The 11,745-nt window shown below is 56.1% G+C and overlaps 1 protein-coding gene across 1 annotated transcript; it reads left to right on the forward strand.

The window, feature by feature from the left end:
- The first annotated feature begins 1,276 nt into the window (after positions 1-1,276).
- On the forward strand, positions 1,277-11,215 carry Sik1 (salt inducible kinase 1). The gene is made up of 14 exons (XM_031347983.1): positions 1,277-1,436; positions 2,065-2,235; positions 2,812-2,928; positions 5,546-5,609; positions 5,756-5,917; positions 6,039-6,163; positions 6,259-6,382; positions 7,188-7,411; positions 7,668-7,823; positions 8,309-8,431; positions 8,545-8,761; positions 9,139-9,420; positions 10,024-10,252; positions 10,678-11,215. The coding sequence occupies exons 2-14, from the start codon at positions 2,080-2,082 to the stop codon at positions 11,057-11,059; spliced, it is 2,361 nt and encodes a 786-aa protein (XP_031203843.1). The 5' UTR covers positions 1,277-1,436; positions 2,065-2,079; the 3' UTR covers positions 11,060-11,215.
- Positions 11,216-11,745: the final 530 nt, after the last annotated feature.

Consider the following 11,745-nt stretch of genomic DNA (forward strand, 5'->3'; position numbering starts at 1 on the left):
CCCGCCTCTGCCCAGGCAGCCTCCCTCCGTTGAGGAATCAATTCTGATGAATTCTGAATCGATTTTGATTAATCACCCACCAGGTGCTGGTTTTTCTTTCACACAGGAAGCCACGAGGAAGGGAGACAGAGAAGTTTAGCTCCAAACCGGCCGCCTCCCTAGCCTTCGGAGAACCGTCTGTCCCCTTTCCCGTCTGCCCTTAAGGACACATCTTACTTTCTGATGAGGTGTGAAGGAGTCACACACATGCCACCTCCACTCGCTCCACACTCCATCTCCCCTTTAATGGGCCCTGCTTCCGGCAGGCACTCTCTCAGGGTCAGTCCCAAGGTCCCAGCCGCCCTTGTGTCCTATCTGTTGTCTGGAAGCAGCTTGGGGACAGACAGGGTGGGCCAATTGGCAGACAGCAAGGGAATGGGCAAAGTGCCCAGTCCTCCAAGGGCCCCACCTATCAGCCCTAAGTAGGGGCTGGGTCCTTCTGCTGCCCATGTCTAAAGCGCCCGTCCTAGTCAGCTGTCCCAGGACACTGCTGGACCAGAGTGGTGAGCCACTGTTCAAGGTGGTCTTTGAAGCGGGAGATTTCGGGGCGTTTTCTTGCTTTAACTTTCCAACTTGCTGAATATTTAAAGGTTTTCTTTCTTTCTTTTTTTTCTTTTTTTCTATAACAAAAGTAAGTGGCGTTCAACTGACCACCAGTTTCCTAGAGCCAGGCATTCTTGCAGCTGGCCAGCTGTCTCAGGGATGAAGTGAGAGGGTCAAGGGGCAGCCGCTGCTGGCTGCACATCGAGTGCCCAGCGTAGCAGAGTGATCAACCTTGGGCCACCAACCCCAGAGCCCCACGCCGAAAATCCCGCGGCTCTCACCCTGCTGCGTCCGAAAGGGGCACTGAGCACCCAAGGGGCACCGTACCCACCCTGAAGCCCCCGGAAGAAGTCCCTAAGCAGGCTCGGTCTCCTGGTCGGTGGGCTACAGCAGTGTCGTCCGTGCCCGGCAGGGGGCGCCGGCACTCTCGGGCGGCTGCCGAGCCCGGCCCCTGACGTCACCGCCCGCGGTTGCCATGGCGACGGCCTTACCGGCGCGCGCGTCAGAGCCTCCAGTCTCTTGGCAACCGCCCGATCTCCGCTCCCCCTCGGCAGGCACCGGGCCGCGCGTCGCTCTGGCGTCAAAACGACGTCAATGGGCTGTGCCTGCCGCGGGGGGCGGGGCGGGGCGGGGCTTGCGCGGGGCGGGGCCGGGGCGGGGCGGGGCGTTGCCGCGTGCGGCCGGCGGCGGCGGCGGAGGGGCGCTGACATGCGGCGCGGCCCGGGCGGCGGCGGCAGCAGCAGCAGCGTTGGCGGCGGCGGCGGCGGCGGCGGCGGCGCGAACGGCGGGCGCCGGAGCAGAGCTAGCAGCCGAGCGGGTGGCGTCCCGGGTCGGGCACACGGAGCGCGGCGGAGGTGAGCGATGGCGCGTGGTCGGGTCTCCGAAGCCCGCAGGTGCGCGCACGGGGGTCGCGAGCAGGACTCCAGCCCCGCGGGCTCCCCATTGTTGCGGGTCGGCGCCCGGAGGCGGGTCTGCGAGCGCCCGGTTGGGGAACCTGTCCCGAGGAGCCGAGCGCTGGCGCTGGTGAAAGCCCGGGACCGGAGGGTGACCGGGGCTGGCGTGGGGTCTAGCGCGGGTGGACTGCTGGCGCGCGCGCGCCCGGCCAGGACCGGGGGTCGGGGGGCGCGTGCGTGGGGGCTCGCACTGAGGGAACCTGGGATCGAGGGGGCGCGCGCGTGGGGGCGCGGGCTAGAAGCCCGGGATCCGAGGGCTCAGGCTGGGAGATCCGGGTTGGAGTGGTGCGTGCGTGGGGACTTTAGCCGAGGGGACACAGTGTCAAGGAATGAGCGAGTGGGGGGGTGTGAGCTGCGATCCAGGGTCGGGGCCACACTAGGAGTCTCGGGCTGGAGGAGCACAGGGTTGAGGACGCACGCGTGGTAGCCTGGTGAACACAGTTTTTCGGTGGCCGGGCTTGGCGGGGAACGGGATCCGGATCGAGCCCGGGGTCGGTCGGTGCTGAGCGCACTCCTCGCTGACCCGCAGGTGCCGCCCCCAGCCATGGTGATCATGTCGGAGTTCAGCGCGGTCCCCTCGGGCACCAGCCAGGGCCAGCAGAAGCCCCTCCGGGTGGGCTTTTACGACGTGGAACGGACCCTGGGCAAAGGCAATTTTGCAGTGGTTAAGCTGGCGCGGCACCGAGTCACCAAAACGCAGGTGCGCGCGCGTGTTGTGTGTGAGAGTGTGTGTGTGTGTGTGTGTGTGTGTGTGTGTGTGTGTGTTGGGGGGGACTAAACCAGGGGGTGGATCCAGCCAGGGGGTGGACCCCTGTGCTGATTCAGTCCCGCAGAGTCGATTGTCACAATTGTAAACGATGACAGTGTTTAGTCTGGTGGTGTGTGGGGGGGGAAGCTTCTACATAATTTGTACAATTACTAGGGAACAGCAAAGATAATAATGACCAGCAACCGCCCCCTCTGTGAGGGAGAGAGAGAGAGCACGAGCAACAGAAATGAGCAACAGAAATGAGCGGCTCTTTGTAAAGCTAGCTGGCAAATACAGGGGCTTTAATTTAACTTCTGTCCCTTTAAATAATGATAGTGGCTTCTTTTATTTTTTTCCCCCAACTTCTTGTGACCTCTTGAAGACATCAAATGTTTGAGAAATTCATTTGCCAAAAAAAAAAAAAAAAAAAAAAAAAAAAAAAAAAAAAAAAAAAAAAAAGAAAAAGTACAAACAGGGTTACTTGATGTTCCTCCCCCCCCTCCCCTTTTTCTTTTTAAAAATCTGTAGGTTGCAATAAAAATAATTGACAAGACACGGTTAGATTCCAGCAATCTGGAGAAGATCTACCGGGAGGTCCAGCTCATGAAACTCCTGAACCACCCAAACATCATCAAGCTTTACCAGGTGAGCCAAGAGCCTCGCTGCTCCGTGGACACATCCATTGCTTTTCACGTGCCACACCCTGAGCCTTCTTAGGTCCCTGAAGGTAGTCCAGGGTTTCTGATGCTGCGTGGGAACCGAGCCACAGGAGTACAAAGTAAATAGATTGACCTTCACAAGGCTCTGCAGCTTTATGGACTGTTAGTCTCTTGCTCTGGGTTCTACCTGAGTTTGCCTCGTTCCAGTTTTATCTCGTATTGTAATGGGTTCCAGTTCTGCACATGTTGAGGTCCCCGTGAGGATAGCCATGTGTATGTACAGTCAGGTTTGAGCAAAGGACAAACTTGAGCGAAACTTGAAACTTCCGCCTTTGCAGAGGATTGCTGAATGTTTAAAAAAAAAAAAAAAGCAGCTGTTCTTTCCTGGGTCTCCTGAATGTGTCTTTGGGATGCAGGAGCCCTCGTCTCCCAAGTGTAGCCCAAAGCACCCAGGGAACCTCCAGGGGTTACTTCAACCCTAGGAACTTGCCATTTAATCTAGGCTGAGGACGTGTCTCTGTTATTTCCTGACGGTCTTCCACAATCTGCCTTGTGATAACTGGCCACTTCTGCTGCTGTGAAATAGCTCTCTGTGCGGAGGAGCCAGGCCCTGTGGAAGCTTGTTGTGTCTGCTTGTGTTGATGTGTAAGTCCCGTCAGTGACTCTCAGGATCCTCATGAGCCTGAGGTGACTCCAAGGGACAGACAGTTGGAAAAGCTGTGTTTACGGTTCAGGACGGGAAAGAACTGTAATTTAAAATGACTCCTGGCCAGTCCGTCTCAGAACAAAGGCAGACCAGTCTCCTGAGCTTGTGTTTGTTTGGCCCGTGGTGACTGCTCCCTCCTGATCTCTTAAGCAGAGAGCCCAGGGCTGTGCGCTCAGGAGGTCGTACGTTATTTCAGATCTTCATCTCTTAAGTTGTGCTGGAAGACAGGTTTCCTCTGGGGCCAGTGCTTGAGAGAGGGGGCTGGGAAGGGTTGACTCCCGCGCTCCTGCCTGTTTGTGGACGCCTGTCTGTACTGTCTTAGCACTCTCTTCCTGCCTTCCACTTGCCCACCACCAGGTCAGGCTCATACCACCCAGGAAACGTTACCCGGGCGATGGATGTCAGAGTGGATATTTTAGCTCCTATCTTCGGTGACTCAGCTTTCAGGATTGGGGTGGGCTGCTGAGGCCAGCTGGTCCTCTGGTCTTGATACTGGTGTCTAGCTGTATTCATTCAGCTGGCCTCGGGGGCCCCAGAGTCCTGCTGAGGCATCCCATTCTCTCCTCTGGGGTGGGGGTGGGGGGGTGGGGAGCGTTTGTCTGGTTGCATCTGTCGAGATAGGGTCTTGCAATGTAGCTGCTCTAGCTGACCCTGGTGCTCTCTGTGTCCTGACGGCCTTAGGCTTGTGGCAGACTCCTGTCATCCTCATCTCAGAGGGCAGATGTCTATCCCCACGGTTGGTTTATTTTGGGTCTTAAAGGGTTAAAAGATGTCGGAGGACGCTAACTTTGTTTTCCTTCCCCTTTTCTTCTGTCAAGAAAAGGAGCAAGCAGAGGACTTCTGCTGTACCATGAGGGGAGGGGATGACAGTGCTCTAAATTTTAGCTGAATTGCTATGGTTTTTAACAACGTTTTTCTTAGGAAAATTTCTGACTCAAAAAGCTTCTTTAAAATATCTTTTAAAGGAATAACAGTATGTCTTAAACCCAAAGAAATCTTTCTTTCTACTGGAATGCAGTCTCTTTCACCGCCTGAAATGTTTCCTTTCTTTTATTTGTATTGAGACAGTTTCACTACGTAGACTGGCTGGGCTGGGACTTGCTATGTAGACCAAGCTGGCCTTGAACTTCTGGTAATTCTGCCTCTACCTCCAGAGTGCTGGGATTACAGGTGTATGCCACCGTACCTGGCTCCCCTGGAATATTTAACCTATGCCTATGCATAAGTGTATTTTTGATTCATTTCAGAACCAAAAAAAAAAAAACCCGAATCTTTGTTGCTTAGTTATGGTTTAATTTTTTTTTTTTTAACAAAGTTACCGATCAATAGGTGAACTCTGAAGGAGTATGTTGACATTGACCATTACTGTTGACACACGCCAGGCACTTCACTGTACAAAGAGCAGTCCCCTGTAGCTTACCTGGCTAGGCAGTGTTCTTAAGGCTTAATGTCTTGTCAATAAAGCGAGTGGGGGTGGGAGGTATTTGTATTGATCACTCAGACAGCTACGGTTTTTGTCCATGGGGCTTCTGAAAGGAGACTGCCAGGATCCTGGCACCCATGGCCCCCAGAGCTCCCAGGAGGCGTGCAAGCCAAATGCTTGCCCTGGACAGTCTTGTTTGTGGCTCTCTCCCTTTTAAGAGGAGGGGTTGCCAGGACAGACAGGACCTGGAGATGGCGGGGTGGAGGGGCTTCTCCCAAGGTGTGTAAAGTTGCTTCTCTGGGTTGTGGGATTTTTTTCCCCCTCCCTCTCTCTTTCCTTAAATGGCGGAGGCCCTTTCTTGGAGAGGTCAAAGGTCTTGGAGGGGTTCAAGTGTGACTATCAAGGTTTCTACATGAGCCTTTCTCCGCCGCTTAAGTTTTTCCTTTTTTTGTTTTTTTTTTTTTGTTGTTTTAGGTTATGGAGACAAAGGATATGCTCTACATTGTCACAGAATTTGCAAAAAATGGGGAAATGTTCGGTGAGTCTCGTTTGTTGTAGCCTTAGGTGAAGCCCGCCTTCTCTTGTATTGCCTACATCTCCCATGGTTCTCAGCATGTCTTTGCCCAGCCCCAGGTAGGCTCAGCATCTTCTGATGTGACTTTGCTCTCTTTGTTGTTCCCTCAGATTATCTGACTTCCAACGGGCACTTGAGTGAAAACGAGGCTAGGCAGAAGTTCTGGCAGATTCTCTCAGCCGTGGAGTACTGCCACAACCATCACATAGTCCACCGGGACCTCAAGACGGAGAACCTGCTGCTGGATGGCAACATGGACATCAAGCTGGCAGGCAAGGATGTGTGGTGGGCGAGGGGTGGCCCTGTGTGGGGACGCCTGGGTCCCGTGCACCCACGCCGCAGCGCATGCGAGTCCCAAACTGAGGCCAGTGCCTCTCTCCCTTTATCTCACAGATTTTGGATTTGGGAATTTCTACAAGCCAGGCGAGCCTCTGTCCACATGGTGTGGGAGCCCCCCCTATGCAGCTCCCGAAGTCTTCGAGGGGAAGGAGTATGAAGGTCCCCAGCTGGACATCTGGGTAGGAGACCTTTTCAGACCCCACTGCCTGCCAGCACAATCCGTGGAGCCGGTAAGCGGGGTCCCAACCTGAGCTGTCTGGTCGGTCATTCGCAGAGCCTCGGTGTGGTGCTGTACGTCCTGGTCTGTGGCTCTCTCCCTTTCGATGGACCCAACCTGCCTACACTGAGACAGCGGGTGCTGGAGGGCCGCTTCCGCATCCCCTTCTTCATGTCTCAAGGTGGGTGCGCATGGAGCTGGTCTGCCCTGGGAGCCTTGGGGAAGCTGGGCGGTGGCTTTAGGGAAGAGGTGGTGGGTGGATCTTGGCGGTGCCTCCCCCCGCTGCCTAGCAAGTCTGCAGTGGAGTCAGGACTCGGGGCCGGGTGATCAGGCTACAAGAGAAACCCAAGCCACAGGTGTTTCCAGTGGCCTACTTACAGCTCCGACAGGAACCTCTCCCTACAGTCTGTTGTTGCCTGTAAGCCTGTGTCTGCTGTCCCCCCACTAGCCATTGCCCTTTGTTTTTGGAACACCCCCACCGTCGGGCCCCAAGATGCCAGCCCCTCTCTCACACAAGGCTTTCTGTTTTATAAAGATGCCTAGCCTCACGTGTACTACCACAGGAGGGAGAGTCTACATGGTTTTTTACAGGGGTTACTTAGAAAGTGGCTTCTCTGGGTCTGATCCCCAACGTGGTGGCTGTAGCAGGGGGAAGACTAAAATGAAATGGCAGCGTCAGGCTTTTGGTGTTTTTTTTTTTTTGGAGACAGGGTTTCTCTGTGTAATCCTGGCTGTCCTGGAACTCACTCTGTAGACCAGGCTGACCAGGCTAGTCTCGAACTCAGAAATCCGCCTGCCTCTGCCTCCCAAGTGCTGGAGGGATTAAAGGTGTGCGCCACCACCGCCCGGCTGCTTTTTGTAAAAAACTTCAGACTTCTTGACTGTCATTTGGGTGGTTTTACTTGTGTGACCAGCGCTCCCATGGGAGTAGGAACACACCCCCAGCCCAGTGCCGCGTCCTCAGTGTGAGCCCTTCACTTCCACAGACTGTGAGACGCTGATCAGACGCATGCTGGTGGTGGACCCCGCCAAGCGCATCACCATCGCCCAGATCCGCCAGCACCGGTGGATGCAGGCCGACCCCACCCTCCTGCAGCAGGAGGACCCTGCTTTCTCCATGCAGGGCTACACCTCCAACCTGGGCGACTACAACGAGCAGGTGCTGGGTATCATGCAGGCCCTTGGCATTGACCGGCAAAGGACCATAGAGGTGAGTGTGGTGCTGTGGTATGGCGGACCGTGCCTAGCCCTCTCACATCCTGGGATGCTGGCGGGATTGGGTTGTCTCGGGCAAAGCAGGGGCCCTTGCCTGTGGATTTAAAAACAGAACTACAATCTAGTTTAAGGGCCAGCTTGTCTAAGGATGTTCTTGGCTGCCTGGAAGTTACCTGGAGTGGCCTCACAGAGAAACCTAGTGGCCAGGGAGGCCGAGGCCTCTTTCTGACCCTACTGTCCCTGCTCCGTAGTCTCTGCAGAACAGCAGCTACAACCACTTTGCTGCTATTTACTACCTCCTACTCGAGCGCCTCAAGGAGCATCGAAGTGCCCAGCCCTCCTCCCGGCCCACCCCGGCATCCACCAGACAGCCCCAGCTCCGCAGCTCAGACCTCAGCAGTCTGGAGGTAAGGAGGAGCTCCCACTCACTTAAAGCCCTGCTTCTGGCCCTGTGAGATGTCCCCCTCCACACACACATACACACACACACACACACACACACACACACACACACACAGAGTCCTGTGCTTAGACATGGCACGGATCCTCAGGGCAATGCCCTGGGCCTCATTGCAAGCCTAGTTGTGCTTCAACCACAAGCTGTAGGAAATGGAGGGGCTTGTGGGGAGTGGAGTGTGGGCGGAGTCGTGGCTACTCTACTCTGAGCCAGGCCCTGCAGGCTCTTGTTCTTGCAAGCACACGTACACACACACACACACACACAGAGTGCACATGCGTGTGACCTCACAGATGCAGAAGATGGAGCCCTTAGCACCGCCCGCCAGCATCTGGCTGGCTTCTGTCAGTTTCACCTGTAGGACCAGCCAGCTTGCCACCTGGTAGCGGACCCTGGAAGAACTCCCTATCAACCCATCCCTCTCTCTGGCCCCAGGTTCCTCAAGAAATTCTCCCGTGCGACCCTTTCCGGCCCCCTCTGCTGTGCCCGCAGCCCCAGGCCCTGGCTCAGTCTGTCCTGCAGGCTGAGATAGACTGTGATCTCCACAGCTTACTTCAGGTGTGTGGGTGCTGGTCCTTTGTGGGTTCCTCCTTCTCTCCTGGGTGGAACACTGCCCAGGATCCATCCTTAGGGTCCCCAGAAGTGACCGGCTTTTGTCCCTCTCTTTGCAGCCTTTATTTTTCCCCCTGGATACCAACTGCAGCGGAGTCTTCCGCCACCGGTCCGTCTCCCCCAGCAGCCTTCTGGACACAGCTATCAGCGAGGAGGCCAGGCAGGGTCCCGGCCTGGAGGAGGAACAGGAGGTCCAGGAACCCCTGCCCGGCAGCACAGGCCGGAGGCACACGCTTGCTGAAGTTTCCACCCATTTCTCCCCGCTCAACCCTCCTTGTAAGTCCCAGAGACTCAGCATCTAGGGTGAGGGCCAAGACCACTTGAAACGGACCCTTGGCGTGGTACCTCCCTCGCTTAGGTCTTTCTTTTGTTGTTCTGTTTTGTTTTTCGTGACCCATGGTTCACACTTGGGCACAAATGTGCTCATCTCAGTAGTGGGTCACCCCTTGGCTGTCCCAGGCACTGGAGGGCTATGTTTTGCCTTGGGCTTCTTCCTGTTCTGGAGTCTGGGCCTTGATGGTTATTGCCGCCGTCTACCCTTGCTCCTAGGAGTTCATAGTCAGGGCCTCTAGGCTCTGAGGCCAAGTACCTTGTCCCTCAGGCTGCATGTTGGGTTTTGAGGTCTCCTGCTCAAGCACTCGATCTTCCCACAGGCATAATTGTCTCCTCCTCTGCCGCTGCCAGTCCCTCAGAAGGCACCAGCTCCGACAGCTGCCTCCCCTTCTCTGCAAGTGAAGCCCCTGCCGGGCTCACTGGTGGCCTGGCCACCCCGGGGCTGCTGGGCACCAGCTCTCCAGTCAGATTGGCCTCACCCTTCCTGGGATCGCAGTCAGCCACCCCTGTGCTCCAGACTCAGGCAGGTCTGGGCGCAGCTGTCTTACCTCCTGTCAGCTTCCAGGAGGGACGGAGAGCGTCGGATACCTCTCTCACTCAAGGTAAGGCCCCGTTCCGTGCTCATTCCTCCTTGTCCCAGGGGGTGCTACTGTCCTGGCAGAACATCTCTGTCTTTGATGGGAGTTATATGTGTCTCATCCCCAGCCTGAGCAGGGCCATCCAAGCTCCTCAGACCAGCTAGGGGTACAATTCAAGTTCTAGGCAGCTTGGCTTACAGGGTAGACTCAGATCTGACCCTGAGGGCTAGGGTCAAGGAAGGGAACTTTACAAAAACAGACCTATGCCTGCTTCAGGTTTTTCTATGCCACTCATGGTTGGGGTACCTGTGAGGTCCTCTATGTCTGTATCAATCTAGGTAGCCTCCAGAGCCTGGTGCACCGCATCCTCTCTCCTCAGCATCCCCAGACACACCTGTGGGAGGGCCTACGGCCCCAGACCTAGAAAGAGGACTGGCCATGGAGGAGGTGTGGATGTTGGACTCAGGAGCTGGCAGCTGCCAAGCTGTAGGGAACCTTAGCCATAGGCCGCCCAGCTATTCTTCCCTTCCTTCTCCTCCTTAGGGCATAGAGACTCCAGCAGGCTGAAAGCCATCGGCCATAACCTAGAGCCAGGCCTGCTAATCCCCCTGCTCTTGTCTCCCACAGGGCTGAAGGCCTTCCGGCAGCAGTTGAGGAAAAACGCGAGGACCAAGGGTTTCCTGGGACTGAACAAGATCAAAGGATTGGCCCGCCAGGTGTGCCAGTCCTCCATCCGAACTCCCCGGGGAGGCATGAGTACCTTCCACACCCCGACCCCAAGCTCAGGCCTGCAAGGCTGCACGACCAGCAATCGGGAGGGTAGGAGCCTACTTGAAGAGGTCCTGCACCAGCAGAGGTACGCTTGACACACCATCCCCGTGCTCTTGGTCCCTTCTTTAAAGGATCCCACCCATTGAAACAAGCATTCCCTGTGTGCTGAGATGTCCCCTGTCATGTGGTTCTTTAAGGAGCTTTATGTTGGGTATGGAGCAAGGAGAGGACAGTGGGTAGGTTTAGTAACCTTGAGGGCAGTGATGACCAAGACTCTCCTGTCGAGCCTGACATCTCTGAGTTGCCACCAACAGCCAGGATGTGGGACAGGATGGCTCAGGGATGTGTCACGTCACACGCAAAAGCTATGTGCAATCCCATCTGCAGAGAGCAGCTTTGAGGTGGGTGGGACCCACCTGGGCAGTGTGGAAACCAGAGCGCTTGCTGGGCAGAGCCAACAAGGGTGACCGTCTTCCTTCCTCCCTCCCTCCCCCTCTCTCTGTTCTTCAGGCTGCTCCAGTTACAGCACCATACCACCACCACCACCACCACCACCACCACCGCTGCCGCCTCATCTGGATGCCAGCAGGGCCCCCAACTGTCCCCGGTCCCGTATGTGCTCACTCCCTGTGACGGCCTCCTCATGTCTGGAATTCCACTGCTGCCAACACCCCTCCTCCAGGCTGGCATGTCCCCCGTGGCGTCTGCCGCACAGCTCCTGGATACCCACTTGCACATCAGTGCTGGCCCAGTGGCCCTCCCCACTGGGCCCCTGCCACAGTGCCTCACCAGGCTGTCCCCAAGCTGCGATCCTGCCGGGCTGCCACAGGGGGACTGTGAGATGGAGGACCTGACCTCCGGCCAGCGGGGTACGTTCGTCCTGGTACAGTGAGAGTGGCTCTGCCGCACCCGCCTACTCCCCCACCCCACCCCTCGCCGTGGCCGATTGACTTTTCCAAGCAATAATTTCAGAGTATGTGAAGATGGTTTCCGGACTCAAAAGCCAAGAACTTTCTAGACGTGAAACAAGCAATACGTTTGGTGTATGGGCTTTTTAGGATTTTTTGTTTTATTCTTGGTTTTTTGTTTTTGTTTTTGTTTTTTTTTTTTCCTTGCACTGAGTGACCTCAATGATAAATAGGGACTGAAACTTTCTGAAGAAAAATAATAATTGAGAGTATGTTGTGTGGGCGGGTGGATGGGAGGGAAGGACAATGGCGGCAGAGAGGACCTCAAGGCTGGGGTGAAAGAGAAGAGAGGGGCCACGCTGCTCAGGGACCTACACTCCTGTTCCGTCACCGTCCCGTGATGAGCTGGGACATCCCTGGAGGGGGCAACTCGTACTGTGGCTCACGCCCGTGTGTCGGTTGGCGTTGTTTCCGGTTTGGGTTCCCAGCGCTCCCAGCGAGTTTCTGAAACTCGCACGCATGCGCGTGCTTTAGACAAAAACCCTGTGAACTTGCTGCTTTCCATGTGGGTTTCAGAATAGCCAAGGACCAGCCTAGGGGAATCCACGCACATTCTCGGGACCTCCCCGTCCGCCAGAGGACCGCCTTGTCGCGCGTCTCAGCTTGAGTT

The sequence above is a fragment of the Mastomys coucha genome, unplaced genomic scaffold (assembly GCF_008632895.1).
Source record: "Mastomys coucha isolate ucsf_1 unplaced genomic scaffold, UCSF_Mcou_1 pScaffold3, whole genome shotgun sequence".
Lineage (NCBI taxonomy): Eukaryota > Metazoa > Chordata > Mammalia > Rodentia > Muridae > Mastomys > Mastomys coucha.

What these genes read in the sequence shown, in the direction of transcription:
- Sik1 (XM_031347983.1), top strand. Translation starts at nt 2,080, where the DNA reads ATGGTGATCATGTCGGAGTTCAGCGCGGTCCCCTCGGGCACCAGCCAG. An exon ending in ACATCATCAAGCTTTACCAG is followed by an intron (nt 2,929 to 5,545) that starts GTGAGCCAAGAG and finishes TTGTTGTTTTAG; the next exon opens with GTTATGGAGACAAAGGATAT. An exon ending in ACCGGCAAAGGACCATAGAG is followed by an intron (nt 7,412 to 7,667) that starts GTGAGTGTGGTG and finishes CCTGCTCCGTAG; the next exon opens with TCTCTGCAGAACAGCAGCTA.